The following is a 19,908-nucleotide window of genomic DNA, read 5'->3' as shown; positions in this document are numbered from 1 at the left end:
GGGCGGCGATGCCGCCCCCCCGTCGGCGATCGCTGTGATTGGCTGTTCAATGTGAACAGCCATTCGCAGCGTTTTCCTGTGTTACCGGCGAATCAGACGCTCGGTAACACAGGTGTCACCGCCGGGTGTGAGGGGGCATGAGGGGGTCATCGGTGACGACGACACCTCACCCCACCTGCCCCCAAGGCTGTGATTGGTCCGTCGGACCGACGGACCAATCACAGCCATGGCGCGCCATTTAAACTAACGGTGACTGCGCTGCAGACGCCATTCCGGTCTGGAATTGCGTGCAGAGCGGTCACCGGCCACTCTGTCCTGCTATACATACCTGAACCTTGCCTGATACTTACCTGATCACCGCTGATCACCGCTGGTAGCGTGCTTCCAGCAGCTGGATGCTTCCTGGATCTTGTGACTTCCTGTGTGCTGCTGCTGCAGTGTCATAGAGTCACAGATAGTGATAGATAGTCAGAGATAGTCAGAGATAGTGAGAGAGAGTGATAGAGAGTGCTATATTTTGTGTCTGCTGCACCCCCTTTTGTGCTGATCACTATATCTGATCAGCAACTTTTTGGGGGTGCAGAGGTTTTTTTTAATATATATATACCTGTCAGTTGCACCAAAGGTTGTGCTGCCTGTGCAACTGACTGCTGCCCCCCCCTGCTGTGCTGATCAGTTTAAATTAATTAAGATCAGCAACTTTTTGGGGGTCCAGGTTTTTTTTTTTTATATATATATACCTGTCAGTTGCACCAAAGGTTGTGCTGCGTGTGCAACTGACTGCTGCCCCCCCTGCTGCCCCCCTTTTGTGCTGATCAGTTTAAATTAATTAATCAGCAACTTTTTGGGGGTCCAGGGTTTTTTTTTTTTTTTTATATATACCCTGTCAGGTTGCACCCACAGTTGTGTGCCTGCTGCCCCTCACTGCATCACTGCATCAGAGATCTGCAGGTTTTTTTTTTTTGGAGAGTGCAGTGGGGTTTTGTTTTTACACCCACGTTGCTTTTGTGGGTGTCCTGTGGCCGCTGAGCGCTGATCAGTGACGTACAATCACTGAACAGCATTTTTGGCACAGGGTTGATATAATTTTTTTTCTGCAGTTTTTTTCTGCAGTTTTTTTTTTTTGGAGAGTGCTGTGGTATATTTTTTTAAATTGTTTTTACACCCACGTTGCTTTTGTGGGTGTCCTGTGGCCGCTGATCAGTGACGTACAATCACTGAACAGCATTTTTGGCACAGGGTTGATATAATTTTTTTTCTGCAGTTTTTTTTAAATTGTTTTTTTTTTTTTATTTTTACACCCACGTTGCTTTTGTGGGTGTCCTGTTGCCTTTGAGCGCTGTTCAGTGACGGACGTTACTGACCAACATCTGTGCTCAATTTTTGGCGCAGGACCTTTTTTTTTTTTTTTTTTTAACCCCTTCAATTTTTTTTTTTTTTATTGGGATCAAATTCCTGTATAAAGTATTTTTTTTTCTGCACTACATACACACTACACACTACATACCCCCCATGTTGAAATAAAGTTTGTACCCCCCCTACACTATACACGTGTTGAAACATTACACTTACAGAAACACAAAAATAAAAATGGCATCCCAAATGTCATCCCAAATGTCATCCCAGTCATCCAGAAGAATGTATTCAGCGGAGGAGGCATATGCCATGCTTGCCTCTGACTCTGACACAGCCAGTGATGCAAGCGGGGAATTTGAAGGATTCGTCTTAAGCTCCTCTTCCTCCTCTGGTGATGAGGGACCCCCTCAAAGACGCCCCCGTAGAGCAGCTGAGACCCCCCCGCAAATGATTGATCCCGTATGGACCCCACCACCAGACAATTTTGAGCCCCAGGTTCCTGAGTTTTTGGCCATCCCAGGAATCCAATTTGATTCAACAGGTCTCAGAGAAATTGACTTTTTCTAATTTTTTTTTGATGATTTTATAAATTTAATGGTGGACCAAAGTAATTTATATGCCCAGCAGTTTATTGCTCAAAACCCCACGTCATCATTTGCTAGGTGGACCCCTGTAGATGCAGTAGAGATGATGACGTTTTGGGGTCTGGTGTTACATATGGGCATAGTAAAAAAGCCAGAAATTAGGCAATATTGGAGTACAGATGTTCTGTACAGCACCCCATTTTACCGTATGGCCATGACTCGGACTCGTTTTGAGACAATCCTTAAATTTTTACATTACACCGATAATGCACAGTGCCCACCCAGAGATGATCCCACCTTTGACCGGCTATTCAAAGTCAGGCCGGTCATTGATCATTTCAGTGCCAAATTTGCAGAGATGTACATCCCTGAAAAATTTATTTGTATCGACGAGTCCCTTATACATTTTAAAGGAAGGGTTCAATTCCGCCAGTACCTTCCCAATAAGAGGGCAAGGTATGGTATAAAAATGTATAAGCTGTGTGAAAGCACCTCAGGGTACACCCACAGGTTTAGGGTATATGAAGGGAAGGATTCAACAATTGAACCGGTAGAATGCCCCCCCTCCCTCGTAGGTGTTAGTGGAAAAATTGTCTGGGATTTAGTGCACCCCTTCCTGGATAAAGGTTATCACCTCTATGTGGATAACTTTTACACTAGCATCCCCCTGTTTAAGGCCCTTGGTTCAAGAGGTACAGCAGCTTGCGGTACTGTGCGCAAGAACCAAAGAGGCCTCCCAAAAACGCACATTGCCCAAGTACTGAGAAGGGGTGAAAGCAGGGGAATATGCACCGAAAATATGTTGTTGGTCAAATATAAGGACAAGAGGGATGTCCTTATACTGACAACAATTCATGGAGACAGTACCACCTCCGTCCCTGTACGAGGTACCAGTACCCACACCTCAAAACCTAATTGTATCCTAGATTACAATAGGTACATGGGCGGAGTGGATCTTTCAGATCAGGTACTGAAGCCGTACAGTCCCCTGCGGAAAACAAAAATCTGGTACAAGAAGCTGGCCGTGTATATCATCCAGATGGCACTGTATAACGCTTACGTGCTATTCCGTTCTACCGGCCAGAGGGGGACATTTATGCAGTTTCAAGAGGAAGTCATAAAGGGCCTAATATTTGGGAACCAGCAGGCAGAGGGCCCCAGTACTTCTAGTACTGGCCCCCGTATTGTACCAGGGCAGCATTTTCCTAACGAAATCCCCTCCACTGCAAGAAAGGGCAGGACACAAAAAAGGTGCAAAGTTTGCTATAAAAAGGGAATAAGAAAGGATACTATTTTCCACTGTGAAACTTGCCCCGACAAACCCGGCCTATGTATAAAGGAGTGTTTTAAAATATACCACACATCTATGGATTATTAGGTTCATCATTTCACCGTGCTTCGGGGGTCTTGCTAATGCCACATAGCACCCACCATTCATTCCACCAGAATCTGAGCTGCAAAATCCAAAAATCACTCCTTCCCTTCTGAGTCCTGCCATGCACCCAACTGGTATTTTTTGGTCACATATGAGGCATTGCCATACTCGGGAGAAATTGGGGCACAGATTTTCGGGTGCTTTTTCTCCTTCATACCTTATGAAAATGAAAAATTTTGAGCCAGAACTGCATTTTTGTGTAAAAAAAATGTAATTTTTCATTTTCACTGCCCAGTTGTATCAAAATTGGTGAAACCCCTGGGGGTTTGAAATGTACACTATACCCCTAGATGAATTCCCTGAGGGGTGTAGTTTGCAAAATGGGGTCACTTGTGGGGGGGTTCCACTGTATTGGTGCTTTGGGGGTCTTGCTCATGCGACATAGCACCCACCAACATTCCACCAGAATCTGTGCTGCAAAATCCAAATATCACTCCTTCCCTTCTGAGTCCTGCCATTTTTTGGTCACACATGAGGCATTGCCGTACTCGGGAGAAATTGGGGCACAGATTTTGGGGTGCTTTGTCTCCTTCATTCCTTGTGAAAATGAAAAATTTTGAGCCAGAACTGCATTTTTGTGTAAAAAATTAAATTTTTCATTTTCACTGCCCAGTTGTACCACAATTGGTGAAACCCCTGGGGGTTTGAAATGTACACTATACCCCTAGATGAATTCCCTGAGGGGTGTAGTTTGCAAAATGGGGTCACTTGTGGGGGGTTTCCACTGTATTGGTGCTTTGGGGGTCTTGCAAATGCGACATAACACCCACCAACATTCCACCAGAATCTGTGCTGCAAAATCCAAATATCACTCCTTCCCTTCTGAGTCCTGCCATGCACCCAAATGGTATTTTTTGGTCACATGTGAGGCATTGCCGTACTCGGGAGAAATTGGGGCACAGATTTTGGGGTGTTTTGTCTCCTTCATCCCTTGGGAAAATGAAAAATTTTGAGCCAGAACTGCATTTTTGTGTAAAAAATTTAATTTTTCATTTTCACTGCCCAGTTGTACCACAATTGGTGAAACCCCTGGGGGTTTGAAATGTACACTATACCCCTAGATGAATTCCCTGAGGGGTGTAGTTTGCAAAATGGGGTCACTTGTGGGGGGGGTTCCACTGTATTGGTGCTTCGGGGGTCTTGCAAATGCGACATAGCACCCACCAACATTTCACCAGAATCTGAGCTGCAAAATCCAAAAATCACTCCTTCCCTTCTGAGTCCTGCCATGCACCCAAATGGTATTTTTTGGTCACATGTGAGGCATTGCCGTACTCGGGAGAAATTGGGGCACAGATTTTGGGGTGCTTTGTCTCCTTCATTCCTTGTGAAAATGAAAAATTTTGAGCCAGAACTGCATTTTTGTGTAAAAAATGTAATTTTTCATTTGCACAGCCCAGTTGTATCAAAATTGGTGAAACCCCTGGGGGTTTGAAATGTACACTATACCCCTAGATGAATTCCCTGAGGGGTGTAGTTTGCAAAATGGGGTCACTTGTGGGGGGGTTCCTAACTTTTAGCATCTTATGGTGCCTAGAAACCTACATGGTGCCTAAAAAATAATCTCATAAAAAGGAGGCTCCAAAATCAAGTAGGTGCTCCTTCTATTATGAAGCCTGTGGTTTGGTCAACGTGCACACTAGGGCCACATATAGGATATTTATGAAAACAAAAGAATTGGGGGAATCAATTTTTAGTCACATTTCTCTAGTAAAATCTACTGTGTTCCTTAGAAAAATGTATTAAAATTGCAAATCTGCAAAAAAATGAAATTTTGAAATTTCACCTACACTTTGTTTTAATTCCTGTGAAACACCTAAAGGGTTAACAAACTTCCAAAATGCTGTTTTGAATACTGTGAGGGGTGCAGTTTTTGAAATGGCATCATTTATGGGGGTGTCTCACATACAAGTCCCTCAAAGTCACATCAGAACTGAACTGGTCCCTAAAAAAAACAGTGTTTGAAATTTTCTTGAAAATTTGAGAATTTGCTATTCATATTTTAAGCCTCCTAGTGTCCAAAAAATTTAAAAGGAAGTTGAAATAATGATGGAAACATAAAGTAGACATATGGTCTATGTTAGTTATTAACTATTTTGAGTGGTATGATTATTTGTCTCACAAGCAGAAAATTTAACATTTTGAAAATTGCTAAATTTTCAATTTTTTTACGACATTTTGGTATTTTTCACAAAAAAACACAGACTGTATCGACCCAAATTTACCACTAATTTGAAGTACAATGTGTCACGAGAAAACAATCTCAAAATCACTGGGATAAGTAAAAGCAAAAAAAAGTTATCCCCACTTAAGTGATACATGTCAGATTTGAAAAAAAGGGCTCTGTCAGGAAGGCAAAAACTGGCTGCGTCAGGAAGGGGTTAAGTGCAATGTGCTACGTTTCTATAGGAAATGGGGCCCGATTATAGATTTGCTAGCCCGATCTCAACAGCAACATATGTTATCTCTTTTCAAGTATACAAAATGGTTCCTACTTAGATAGATCTCGAACAACTCTTGAAAGCCTGACCCAATTTTGTTTACTCGATTTTGTATAATGGCTGCACCCACCCTCCTAATTTTGTCATTTGTTTGTTTTATTTACTTTAATGTGCAGCCCATGTTACACTTCACAAATCCATGTTTTTGAGTGCCATAATATGCAATCCAGATTAAATCCACCTATGTCCCTCCTTCCTTCCCCCCTTCCTCTAACCTACCTTTTATTTTTCTTTATCTTTTTTGTTGTTTTTCATTTGTACTAATTGTTGTTGTTTTTTTGTTATGCCATTAGCCCTAAACTTATATTATCAACATTCTTTGCCTTTTAATATATACAATCTCTTGTGTTGTGGCACTTTCCATTGATAATTTCTTATACCCTTAATCATGGGTCCTCAAACTGCGGCCCTCCAGATGTTGTGAAACTACAATTCCCAGCATGCCTTGCCACAGTTTTAACACTCCCTTATAGGAAAACTGTGGCAAGGCATGCTGGGTTTTGTAGTTTCACCACATCTGGAGGGCCGCAGTTTGAGGACCCATGCCCTTAATGATTATGGACACTTTGGTCCTCTGGATATCCCAGTTCTGGAAGTCAGGGATCTTTATGTACTCTTCTACTGCTTGGACTATTTGAATGGTTTCCTTGCTTGATTATGCAAAGTACAACTGTTTGTTTACTTCTTGGCATTTATTATGGAAAAAATCAATAAATACATTAAAAAAAAAACTGGTGTAATTTGTACATACCAAATGACAATGCATGTGTTACAGGCAATTGCATAGTTTTCAAATCTTCGTTTAAGAATTCACACTCCACAGAGAACTAAAAAAAAAATATGCAACCAGTTAAATTCAAGAGGCCATATTACAGTACAAAAGTTACACGATATAGTGTAGTGACCGTAGCAAATCACAAATATAAAGGGTGCCCAGCACTTTTATGGACAGATAGATATATAACACAAGTATCCTAGAGCGCTTCATAAGTTATAAGTCACACATCAGAGTGTGAATATGTCCCTAAATCATATTATAAAAAAAGGGGAACACGATGGCAGTCTCTAAAATGTGAATAAAATATATAAGATGAGTACAAAAACTTTTTATGATGATTTTGAGCTGAAAGCAGCTCAGTTTCCCCTTTTGAGCTGCTTTCAATTGAAGTGCGCTCCCGCACCATCGCCGGGAGCCGCCATTCATCTGCTGGCATCCTGCTATGGAAAGCCTTTCACAGTGGCAAATATCGCTGGACAGGGGAAAAAATCGCTCCGTGTGTATACACGGAGCAATTTCCAGCCCAGTGATTTCAGCGATCATCACTTTGCATACACTCTGGGCAAATAAGCCTATAGTGTAGGCACCTTTAGTTACATACATTTCATTTACTGTATGTGCTAAATTTGCACTAAAAACTTTAACACACATTTGATTTTGTTTCTTACTAAATTGAAAAGGCTAAAGTTACAAAGCATGAAAGCAAATCTTAGTAAATGAGCATCAACCATCTAAATAATGTTTTCCTAAATATTTCCGTTTGCGAAATTTATAGCTATCATAATTATATAGCTACAGTATCTTGTGGAAAGGACACTTTAGAGGAGTAATAACACATACTGTATCATAACAAATCTCCTTAGCAAAGAAAAGGACTGGTGACTTTGAAAATCAACACCCACATTGTCATACTGCCCACCGATATAGGAAGGGCAATTGTAGAAGATGACTGGGCACAATATCACAATGAGAAGCTTAATCAGTTATCTGACACTAATACCACAATCTAAGGCAGGGCTGGGTAATAAGCGGCCCTCCAGCTGGTAAAGAACTACACATCCCAGCATGCCTTGCCTTAGTTTTGCTATGTGGCCATACTGAAACCGATGCAATGCATGCTGGGATGTGTAGTTCATCAACAGCAGGACGGTCTCTTATTGCCCACCCCAGATCTAAGGTATAATCCCACTGTTGCAACCATAAAGATAATTGATGATATTTTGCTATTGGGTTTTCAGTTGGGGTGGATTGATAAGAACAGGTTTTCTTTTCTGAGTGTTGATTACCAACTGTACCCATCATCTACATTCTACCCAAGATAAACAAGTGGTTGGAGAATTCTCTTGGCTGACCTATCATCTAGGCCAGGGGTTCATTACTCCAATCGCTTGCTGTACTGTATGTGTAGATCAATTTTTACAACCAGTGCTTCATAGGGCTGAGAGATATATTCGTGACATTGTTGATTTTTTGAGTCAAGTTAGAGCAATTACTGATCTACCTAGGTCATTATCTAGTAATCTATTAAGTAGAATTAGTAGTGAATAGTGGCCTTTAGACTTAGCAGTGACCAGATCATTCACAACTTTAGTCAGTGCTGTCTCTGTGGAGTGTTGGGCACGAAAGCCTGACTGAAGCGGGTCCAGTAAGTTGTGTGAGTTAAGAAAGTGTGTGAGGCGAGTGTAGGAACGTCTTTCAAATAGTTTGGAGGTGATTGGAAGTTGAGAAATGGGATGGTAGTTTGAGAGAGAGCTTGGACCAGAAATCAGGTTTTTTAAGAATCGGAGTAATAACTGCGTGTTTGTACAATGACGGAAAGACACCAGTAGAGAAAGAGAGGTTACAGATTTTATTTAAGATTGGGATGAGCACAGCAGACAGAGATTTACTTATTTGTGAGGGTATAGGGTCAAGAGGAGAGGTAGTAGAGTGGGAGGAAGAGAAATGTGCAAATACTTCATCTTCATTTGTGGGATCAAATTAAGTAAATGCGTCAGAGGACTCAGGTATGGAATTGAGCAGATCACCAACTGAGTTGGAGTGTACCAATTCATCTCTGATCTTGTCAATCTTATCCCTGAAGTAGGAAGCAAGATCTTGTTCATGGATAGTGGCTAGTGGCTGGTGGCTTGGGTGGGGGAGGGTTGAGAAGGGATTTAAATGTATTAAAAAGACGTTTTGGGTTAGAAGTTGGAGTAGAAATGAGAGTTTGGAAATATGTTTGTTTGGCAGTTTCCATGGCATAACTATAGGACTGGTAGATAGTCTTATATGTAAAGAGATCCATTGGACTGTGAGATTTACGCCATTTACGCTCAGCTTTGTGTGAGAGATTTTGTAGGCGTCTAATTAATTTAGAGTGCCATGGTTGGCGTCTAGGCCTACATGGAGTGTGGTGGGTAACAGGAGCCACATCATCCAGGGCTGTTTTGAGAGTTTAGGTGTGATACCGCCATCTCAGGAGTAGTGAATGCAGAAATAGGAGCAAGCTGTTGTTGCAGTGAGGAGGAGAGTACTTGAAAATTAATATTATTAATATTTCTGCGGGCTTGAGGTGGATTGAAGGATTTTAGTGTTTTTGAGTTAGAAGTACTAGAGAACAGCATGCAGGTGATAAGGTTGTGATCTGAGAGAGGAAAAGGAGTATTGGTGAATTCAGACACTGAGCACAGCTTAGTGAATCAAGGCTTAGTGAACCAGATCAAGGCAGTGGCCCTCCCGATGAGTAGAGGAGTAAGTCCATTGTGGGAGGCCGAGAGAGGAGGTTAGAGAGAGTAGTTTGGAGGCATGAGCAGCATATTTTGGGCTATCAATAGCAATGTTGAAGTCACCCATGATGATGAGATGGGGCATGGTGTTTGAGGGGCTACACCTCAAAAGTGAGCTGAGATTTGGCATGGGCGTGTAGAATTGTCAAATTTCAAGGCAAAATAGTAAAAAATGAGCAATTGGGAGCAATCTAAACTTCCAACTGTCAGTTTTTTCTGCCACTTCAGAAATGGCTTTTTGACATCGTTTTCCATTAGAGTCTATGAGGGGATATTTGGGAAGGCATGACTCAGGGCAGAGGAAGAATTTAGACTTGGGGTTTGTTTTATTAGCTAAAGCTTGTCCCAGTGTAGTGCCTTTTGGGGTTAAGGTTTATCAGATAGTTACTGTTTTTTTTTATTTAGTGAAATATGCCCCATTATAAAGATAGGCATTTCAACTTGTTTTGCAATGGCAGTTGGGCATGAGGAGAGAGTGGGAAGCAGTCTCATGCAGGGGGCTACACACAGTGCAGTAAACTGTAGTGGGTGTGACACATGATGAAGGAGACTGTAGGGGGGGTGACACACAGGGTGAAGCATACCTGCCTACTTTTTATAACAAGGTGCAAGGGACTGTATAGGCGGTGACACACAGAGTGCAGGTAATTGTATAGGTGGTAACATGCAGGGTCTGTAGGGGGTGTTGTGACTGTAGGGGGATGACACTCAGGGTGCAGGGGACTGTAGGGGGTGACAGACAGGGTCCAGGAGACTGTATATGTGGTGACATGTAGGGTCTGTGGGGGGTGTTGACAGAACCAGGGTGTAGTGACTGTAGGGGAGGTGACACACAGGATGCAGAGGACTATATAGGTGGTGACACAAAGGGTGCATGGGACCATATATGTGGTGACACACAAGGTGCAGGCGACTGTATGAGGGTTTCACACAGGGTGCTGGGGACTGTAGGAGGGTGACACAGGGTGTAGGGGGGACTGTAGGGGAGTGGCATGCAGGGTCTGTGTAGGGTGACACACAGGGTGCAGGGGACTGTATAGGTGATGACACACAGGGTGCAGGGGACTGTGGTGGGTGTGATACACAGAGTGCACGGGACTGTATAAGTGGTGACACGCAGGGTCTGTGGGGGGTGTGACACGCAGGGTGTAGTGACTGTACGGGGTGACACACAGGGTGCAGGGGACTGTAGGGTGGTGACACACAGGGTCCAGGAGACGGACTGGGATCGTTAGGTCGACACCGTTGGGATGACATAAAGCAAGGTCAACAGGGGTCTCGGTCGATATGGGGCAAAGTCGACAGTAGTCTAGGTCAACAGAGGACAAGGTCTACAGGGGTCTAGGTCGACACATGCATTATGTCGACCTGGATTAGGTCGGCAGTCAAAAGGCTGGCATATGTTTTTTGACCCGATTGTCGACACAGTTGACATACACAATTTTAAGTGCTCCGCATCCCCTTCGCAATGCTTCGTGCACACTATATTATTCTCCCACCCCGCCCTAGTGGATGATAGGCATGAAATACCACCTATCGGCATTTGTCTGCATGCGTCGACCTAGTCCCTTGTCGACTTAGACCCCTGTCAACCTTCCTGTTGTCAACCCAATTAACGTTGAAAATCTAATGGGCGACCATTCGACTGTATCCCCAGGGGTCTGTAGGGGGTGGACAGTGGACTGTATAGATGGTGAGATACAGGGTGCAGGGGACTGTATAGGTGGTGACAAATAGGGTGTAGGAGGGGTGACACAGGGTGCAGGGTACTGTGGGGGTGGGGAGTGTGATACACAGGGTGCAGGGGTCTGAATAGGTGTGACACAGATTGCAGGGGACTGTAGGTGATGACACACAGGGTCTGTGGGTGGGTGTGACACGCAGGGTGTAGTGACTGTAGGGGGGGTGAAACACAGGGTGCAGGGGACTGTATAGGTGGTGAAACACAGGGTCTGTGGGGGGGGGGGGCGACACACGGTGCAGGGGACTGTAGAGGGGTAACACACAGGGTGCAGGGGGACTGTAGGGGGGTAACACACAGGGTGTAGGGGGACTGTAGGGGGGTAACACACAGGGTGCAGGGGACTGTATAGGTGGTGACACAGGGTGCAGGGGACTGTAGGGGGTGACACACAGGGTGCAGGGGACTGTAGGGGGTAACACACAGGGTGCAGGGGACTGAATAGGTGGTGCCACACAGGGTGCAGGGGACTGAATAGGTGGTGACACATAGGGTGCAGGTAGGGTTGCCACCTCCTCCCTTTAAAACTGGAGAAATATTAACCCCTTCCCGACATTTGACGTACATTTACGTCATGGTCGGGATGTACTTCCCGACACATGACGTAAATGTACGTCATGACTTTAAAGTGCCACCGCGTCTAGAGACGCGGTGACAGAGGGACGATGTCTGCTGTCCCTGACAACAGACATCTTCCCTCATTGCCCAGGGGGGGCAGCGATGCCCCCCGCCATCGGCGATCGCTGCGATTGGCTGTTCAAACGTGAACAGCCAAAAGCAGTGTTTACTGTGTGATGTGTAAAATTTAGACTCTGCTGCCCCCTAGTGTCCAAAAAAATTAAAGGAGGTTGAAATAATGATGTAATAATAAAGTTTAGATATGGTCTATGTTAGTTATTAACTATTTAGAGTGGTATGATTATTTGTCTCACAAGCAGAAAATTTAACATTTTGCAAATAGCAAAATGTTCAATTTTTTTACGACATTTTGGTATTTTTCACAATAAAAAAAAACTGTATCGACCAAAATTTACCACTAATTTAAAGTACAATGTGTCACGAGAAAACATCTCAAAATCACTGGGATAAGTAAAAGCAAAAAAAAGTTATCCCCACTTAAGTGATACGTCAGATTTGAAAAAAAGGGCTCTGTCAGGAAGGCAAAAACATGCTGCGTCGGTAAGGGGTTAATTACACAGGTTCTGTGTCTGGCTCACTTCAAGACTCAATTTCAACTGTTTTTTTTTTTTATTAAACAGCCATCAGATTTCATTCCAACTGTATTTTTGTAATCAGCCACAGAACCTGTGTAATTAATATGTCTCCAGTTTTAAAGGGATGAGTTGGCAACCCTAGGTGCAGGGGACTTTTTTTTTACTAAGATGTGATATACACTTCACAGGTCATGTTGCTATGGGCAACCAACCAGAAGCTACTTCTTATTTATTTACCACCCTCTAGAAGAAAGTAGACATGATGTGGTTGGTTGCCCATAGCAACATGACCTGTGAAGTGTATTTCACACCTTAGTAAATTTCACCCATAGGGTGCAGGGAACTGTAGGGGGGGGGGGGGGGGTTGACACACAGGATGCAGGGGACTGTATAGATGGTGAGACACAGCGTGCAGTGGACTGTATAGGTGGTCATACACAGGGTGTAGGGGGAGTGACACAGTACTGTGCAGGGGACTGTAAAGGTGGTGACATGCAGGGTCTGTGGGGGGGGGGGGGGTTACACGCAGGGTGTAGTGACTGTAGGTTGGGTGAAACACAGGGTGCACAGGACTGTAAACTTGGTTACACGCAGGGTCTGTGGGAGGTGTGACACACAGGGTGCAGGGGACTGTACGGGAGTGACACACAGGGTGCAGGGAACTGTATAGTGCAGGGGACGTAAGGGGGGTGAAATGCAGGGTCTGGTGGGGGGGTGACACACATAGTGCAGGGGGACTGTAGGGGGGTAACACACAGGGTGTAGGGGACTGAATAGCTGGTGACACACTGGGTGCGGAAGACTGTATAGGAGGTGACACACAGGGTGCAGGAGACTGTAGGGGGGGGTGACATGCAGGGTGCAGGGGGCTATAGTGGAGTGACACGCAGGGTGCAGGGGACTGTATAGGTGGTGACACAGCATGCAGGGGACTGTAGGGGGTGACACACATGATGCAGGGGACTGTAGGGGGTGACACACAGGATGCAGGGGACTGTAGGGGGGTGACACACATGATGCATGGGACTGTAGGGGGGTGACACACAGGATGCAGGGGAGGTGACAACGGGTGCAGGGGACTGTAAAGGTGGTGACACGCAGGGTCTGTGGGGGGGGGGGGGTGACACGCAGGGTGTTGTGACTGTAGGGGGGTGAAACACAGGGTGCAGGGGAATGTAAAGTTGGCGGCACGCAGGGTCTGTGTGTGTGGGGGGGGGGGGGGGTGAAACACAGGGTGCAGGGGAATGTAGGAGGGCAACACAGGGTGCAGGGGACTAAATAGGTGGTGAAACACAGGGAGCAGGGGACTGTTGGGGGATGACACACAGGGTGCAGGAGACTGTGTAGGTGATGAAACACAGGGTCTGTGGGGGGGGGGTGCCACAGGACGCAGGGGACTGTAGGGGGTGACATGCATGATGCAGGGGAGTGAATAGGTGGTGACACACAGGGTGCAGGGGACTGTAGGTGGTCTGACACACAGGGTTCAGGGTACTGTGGGGGGGGGGGTAACACAGGGTGCAGGGGACTGTAGGGGGGTAACACACAGGGTGCAGGGGACTGAATAGGGGGTGACACGCAGGATGCAGGGGAGTGAATCGGTGGTGACACACAAGGTGCAGTGGACTGTAGGGGGTGACACATAGGGTGTGAATCCCAATCCAAGTAAAATATTAAGACAAAAGCATAAAAAAATTTGAATTTATATGTTGATATTTTTCATGTTTTTTTAAGGCAACAAAGTAGTTTGACCTAAAAGTATAAAAATTCTGTTTGGTAAATAAAAATATATTTAGCATTTTGCACAAAACAGTGATATACGAACATTTTCATTAAACATTTTTAAAAAATCCAATATTTATTTTTACAGTGAAATTTCTGAGTTGAAAAATTAATTGAAAATAATCGACAAAAAAGCTTATGATTTCACATGTCCCTTTAAGACTTCTTACACATGATCTGACATTTCAGCAAACATGCTGTAACTCCCGCTGTAATCGTGACAGTTGGGAGGTATGGATATGGTAAGCCATCACAGCCTCTGGGTAAGTGCAGATTCAGCACTCTCACACAATAGTGGAGCTGCTAAAACACAGATTTGTGTGCTCATTGGAATACACACTTGCAGTCTATGCAAAGGTCGAAGCAAAAGACAGAGCTGCTCAGACCGCGGACCGCTTCCCTCCACTGCCAGGACTGCACCACACTTCCGGCTTCCGACAGGTAACTGCCTACCTGAGTTTGAGTTAAAGAGTTACAACAGGTTTCTGAACTGTCAGCTCATGTGTAAGAAGCCTTAATGGGACATGTGAAACCATAAGGTTTTTTGTCTATGGCAGTGGTTCCCAAACTGTGTGCCTAGGGACCCTTGCAGGGGTGCCTCAAGTTAGTGCTTCAGGAGCAATGCAAATTATTTATAGTCATTGAAATAGGCAAAACCAGTGCTCGTGGCTGTAAATCATAAACTATGTGAACAAACATAGTGAATCCTGTCCCTCACCTCATAATTAAACCTAAGGATGACATATAAATACAATTTATATAATTTTATATTGTATTCTAAATTTCTCAATCTTGGGAACCACTGGTCTATGGAATATATATTAGTGCTGGGCACTTTAACGCATTAATATCGCGTTAACGCACCGGCACATTAACTGCGATTAAAATATTTAACGCAGTTAACGCGGGGAGGGGGGGTGCGCGGGTGCACGGGGTGGCGATGTGGCAGCAGGGAACAGTAAATGGGGCTGGCTGGCACGGGAAACGAATGGACGATGGGGCTGCACCGCAAGGGTGCAGAGCGCCCCTCCAAATATGGCCTCCGCTGTGTAGGAGACAGACGCTAGAGGTGCTCCTTTACCTCTAGCGTCTGTCAGGGAAGTTCAGAGTGCACACACAGCGCTACCCGGAAGTGCAGATTCCAGGAGCGCTGTGGACCTGCAACCCCTGGCATGGAGCAAGTAAACACCCCCTGGCATGGAGCAAGTAAACACCCCCTGGCAACGAGCAAGAAACCCCCCACCTGGCAACGAGCAAGAAACCCCCCACCTGGCAACGAGCAAGAAACCCCGCACCTGGCAACGAGCAAGTAAACCCCCCTGGCAATGAGCAAGTAAACCCCCCTGGCAACGAGCAAGTAAACTTTCTTGGCAACGAGCAAGTAAACTTCCCTGGCAACAAGCAAGTAACCCTCCCCTGACAACAAGCAGGGAACCCACTATGGCAACATTCATGCAATCCCCCCTAAACAACATGCATGTAAATCCCACCTGGCAATGAGCACGGAACCCCTGGCAACAAGATTTTAGGTAACGGCACTTATGTGCCTATCAGTGCGATTAATCGCAGTTAATCGCAAAAATTTAATGCGATTAATCGAGATGCCCACATTTAATCGTTGCCCACCACTAATATATATTCATATATATATATTCATATATATATATACAGGTTGAGTATCCCCTATCCGAAATGCTCGGGACCACGAGCATTCCGGATAGGGGAATATTCCGGTTTTTGGAATAAATTGTTTTAGCCATACTTACCTGTCCCCTGATGGTGTCCGGTGGTCCCTCGGCGTCCACGCAGTCCCCGGGTGTCCACAGCAGGCCTCCGGCATCTTCTCCGGGTCTCCAGCGGTCCCAGGAATGCAATGCGCGAGTGTGCGCGCGCACCGGTGACGTCACCGGCGCGCGCGCACACTCGCGCAATGCATTCCTGGGACCGCTGGAGACCCTGGAGAAGATGCCGGAGGCCTGCTGTGGACGCACTGGGACTTGGTAAGTATGAAAAGAGGCTTAGGGGGGGTAAAAAAAAAAAAAAAATTTGAATGATTCCAAAAACCACGGTTTTTGGAATAATTCGGGTAAGAGATATACGGATACGGGATACTCAACCTGTATATATATATATATATATATATATATATATATATATATATATATATATATATATAGTCAAAGTAGGAAGAAGTCACTCTAAGAATAATTCAATGCTGCACGGCGGCAGTCAATGCAAAAAACGGGAAGACACTGGACTATACCAGTGTCTTTCCGTTTTTTGCATTGACTGCCGCCGTGCAGCATTGAATTATTCTTAGAGTGACTTCTTCCTACTTTGACTATTTCTCTCCTCCGCAAGATAGAAGGGCACCTAAGTCGTTGTTTCCTTTCTGCCCGAGTGCCGGACCCCTTGCTTATATATATATATATATATATATTTATATACACATATATATATATATATATATATATATATATACACAAACTGGTATCTCCAGGCTTATGGCGGGGCCTCAGAGAAGAGAGCGGCACTCACAGGTTTTTTTAAGAAGATTTTATATAATCTTTGTGCAAAATACATGTTATCGACGTTTCAAGGCTGAACGCCTTTTACTCAGGAGAGACATAAAGTGAAGGGTGTGCTGATGTGGGGAGATAGGGAAAAACACATCAGCACACCCAGCAGTTTATGTCTCTCCTGAGGAAAAGGCGTTCAGCCTTGAAACGTGGATAACATGAGACTATTGTATTTTGCACAATGATTATATAAAATCTTCTTAAAAAAACCTGTGAGTGACGCTCTCTTCTCTGAGGCCCCGCCATAAGCCTGGAGATACCAGTTTGTATGCATGCAAGTGAAGGCACCACGGTGAGTAAACCTCTTGTCCGGAGTGCCGAGCGTACTGCAGTATATATATATACACACATACATATATACATACATATACACACACACACACACATGGATTTGTACTTTATACTTTGACATTTGGAAGTAATAAAAATGACTTACCTTACTGTTATTGGTTGTAGGCAGATAGAGCACGAAATGTGAAAAATTAGAGAACTCGTCAAGATTTAACGTCACAGTCTACAGAAATAAATAATAATAAATATTAAAGACAATACTATTATGCATAGAGTCTTTTAGATCCAAAATTAACAAGTGTATTTCCTAATGTAATTGTAGATGTCTCTGCCACTCCTTCCAGTTAGTGCTAAACTCTGGCCAGAAGATTTACTACAGGTTTAGTATAGCTCACAGAAAATGTCCAAGTAGACAGTCATTAGAACAGCATAATGTTGACATACACAAGGTCGGGATAGGGTAACTAGGTCTACAAGCATTAGGTCGAAAAGCATTTGGTCGATACCACTAGGTCGAAATGCAGGAAGGTCGACATGACTTAGGTCAACAGGGTCATTGGGTCGACACACTAGGGCGCGTTGGGAGAAAAAATAGTGTGCCGGGTGTAGCAAGGCACCGTGCCCGAAGCCATGCGAGGGGACGCTGTGCTACGTTTCAGTGTCCATGTCGACTGTGTTGAAATTCGGGACAATAAAAGTGAAAACCCCAATGTCGACCTTTTGACTGTCGACCTAATGCGTGTGCCGACCTAATGACCCTGTTGACCTAACCCATGTTGACATTCAGTCATGTTGACCTTCCTTCTTGTCAACCTATTTGCTGTCTATCCAATGATCCAAACCCTACAAGGTCAGCATTGATAAAATGTTGACAAAAGCAGGCAGTTAACATTTAAAATTCGACAAGGGTTTGCCACATTTTTATGTCATTATTTGCACAAGAGCATGTGGACCATCAAGTAGCTGCATTGCAAGCAATGCTTCAAGCCAGGTTCTTTGCTACTGTTGCACTCTGCACACTTTACTGTTCACAATTGTCCACATGGATGGAAAAGTAAAAAAAAAAAATCAAGAATAGGGAAAAAAATTCAAAAACACACATATTGACATTTTCTTCCCCTTTCGCAGATCAGATGGCGGCTGGCGGGGGATGGCGGCTGGCGATCCCCTGCAAGAGCGACGCCAGCTCCATCTGTACTTGAGTATCCTTTTGTTCTTATTGGTAAACCCTGACCTATAATTGTATATTTTGCTCTTTCCCACATACATTAAGTTTAGTGTTATATTTAGTCTTATATATTGCTATATATTGGCCATCTTTATTCTAGGCACGTGTCATATTTTACATATTGGTTTCACTTTAATTGTTTTTTTTTAGGTGTTTTTCCTGTCTCTTTTTTTTTCTCTTTTTCATGCTTTGCTTTCTCCTCTACTTCCTTCCCCCTTTCAAGCAAATGCGGTCTACCTTTTGCAAAGTGGGCTAAATCGATTAATCTCTAGAAGCTCTTTAAAACATCTTCCCTATGGCTAGATTAACCATTTACTCTAACAATGTACGAGGCCTCAATGTCCTAGAGAAGCGTTCCTGCCTTCTACACACATTACATGTAGAAAAATTGGACATAGCTTTTCAATAGGAAACTCATTTTACCAGCCGGTGTTCTGCATATTGGAAACCATAAAACTTAAATTTTTGTGCATTTATGCAGCTCTTAATCTTATATGTATTAAAATGCTAAAACTTAAAACTGCTATCACCCACATCCTGCCAGCCACAGAAACAGGGGTACCAATTTGTGATTACAAGAAAATACCCCTGCACTGTAGAATCATTATGAAGTACATGAATGGGTGAATATGGGTTGGGTATGTTATGTCAGCAAGAAGACTATATGAAATGTTCTTGATAATCCTGGCATTATACTTCAATCCATGGCATAATTACCACACTCATATCCCTCTGAGGCACTTCTGTATTATATAGCTTTTCTTCTGGACTTGTAACTTGGTGGGACTGCTATGCTATTACTGGTGCCTGTCCTTGGGTTTCCCTCCTATGTCCCTTTAGATTGTAAGCTTGCAGCAGGGTCCTCTTACATTTAGTTTAGCTTTGTATTTAGAGTTTGGACCACTCTGGGTCTGCAGCCCCTTCGCACAGAGGTAACTCAAGCGCTAAACCTATCTACCTTAACCCCCACTCCTCTTACCGCCAAGTCTGTCTGTTGTTACCCAGTTTGTTTTATCACTGTCTACAACTGTACAACAAAGGAATCTGCTGCACTATATAAGAAACTGTAAATAAATAAATAAATAATGATGGTGGTAACACCATTAAATTAAAGCATTTCAATGTTGCCAGCAGTATACATGTAAAAGATTTTGCTTTATAAACATGAACATATTAAAATGAATTCATGCTAGCTATGCATCAAACTAATTGGTACTTGTTTCCTAGCACGGTGCCCATTGCATCGTATACCATAAGCCATACAATGGTATGCGATGCGATGTTACGCGATGTCAGCCAAAGTTATACAATTTTAAATCGTATACCATCGCATTGTATGCCATATATTAGATTATTAATTGTATAAGCAACGTAAGGGGTGCTTACAATGTTAAAAGCACCCCCACTATCAACGCCAACCCGAAGCGTTGTGAGAGCAGCAAGCCCGCGAGGGGCGGGAGTACGCGTCCTCCGACCTTTTCATACCCCCACTATCCACGTCGGCGTGGAGTTGATTTTATATAGTGTGGCGAGCGTAGCGAGCCACTAAGCCCGAAGCGTGGCGAGCACAGCGAGCCCCGCGAGGGGATGCGGAATACATGTAAAGTAATACGCGTGCGCTCACCACGCTTCGGGCTCGGTGGCTCGCTGC

General features: G+C 44.3%; 1 protein-coding gene across 1 annotated transcript in view; it reads right to left on the bottom strand.

Moving 5' to 3' along the window:
* Positions 1-19,908, bottom strand: part of PGAP1 (post-GPI attachment to proteins inositol deacylase 1) — a 466,817-nt gene that overhangs the window by 192,142 nt on the left and 254,767 nt on the right. The window contains exons 13-14 of the mRNA XM_083153565.1: positions 17,175-17,252; positions 6,628-6,703 (exon numbers count right to left, since the gene is read on the bottom strand). Of these exons, the coding sequence (XP_083009691.1) occupies positions 6,628-6,703; positions 17,175-17,252 (154 nt within the window). The remainder of the gene's footprint in view (positions 1-6,627; positions 6,704-17,174; positions 17,253-19,908) is intronic.

This window comes from Crinia signifera, chromosome 7, assembly GCF_055691185.1.
Source record: "Crinia signifera chromosome 7, ASM5569118v1, whole genome shotgun sequence".
Taxonomy (NCBI): domain Eukaryota; kingdom Metazoa; phylum Chordata; class Amphibia; order Anura; family Myobatrachidae; genus Crinia; species Crinia signifera.
The sequence above is the reverse complement of the archived record's forward strand: the minus strand, read 5'-3'. Positions and strand labels throughout refer to the sequence as shown.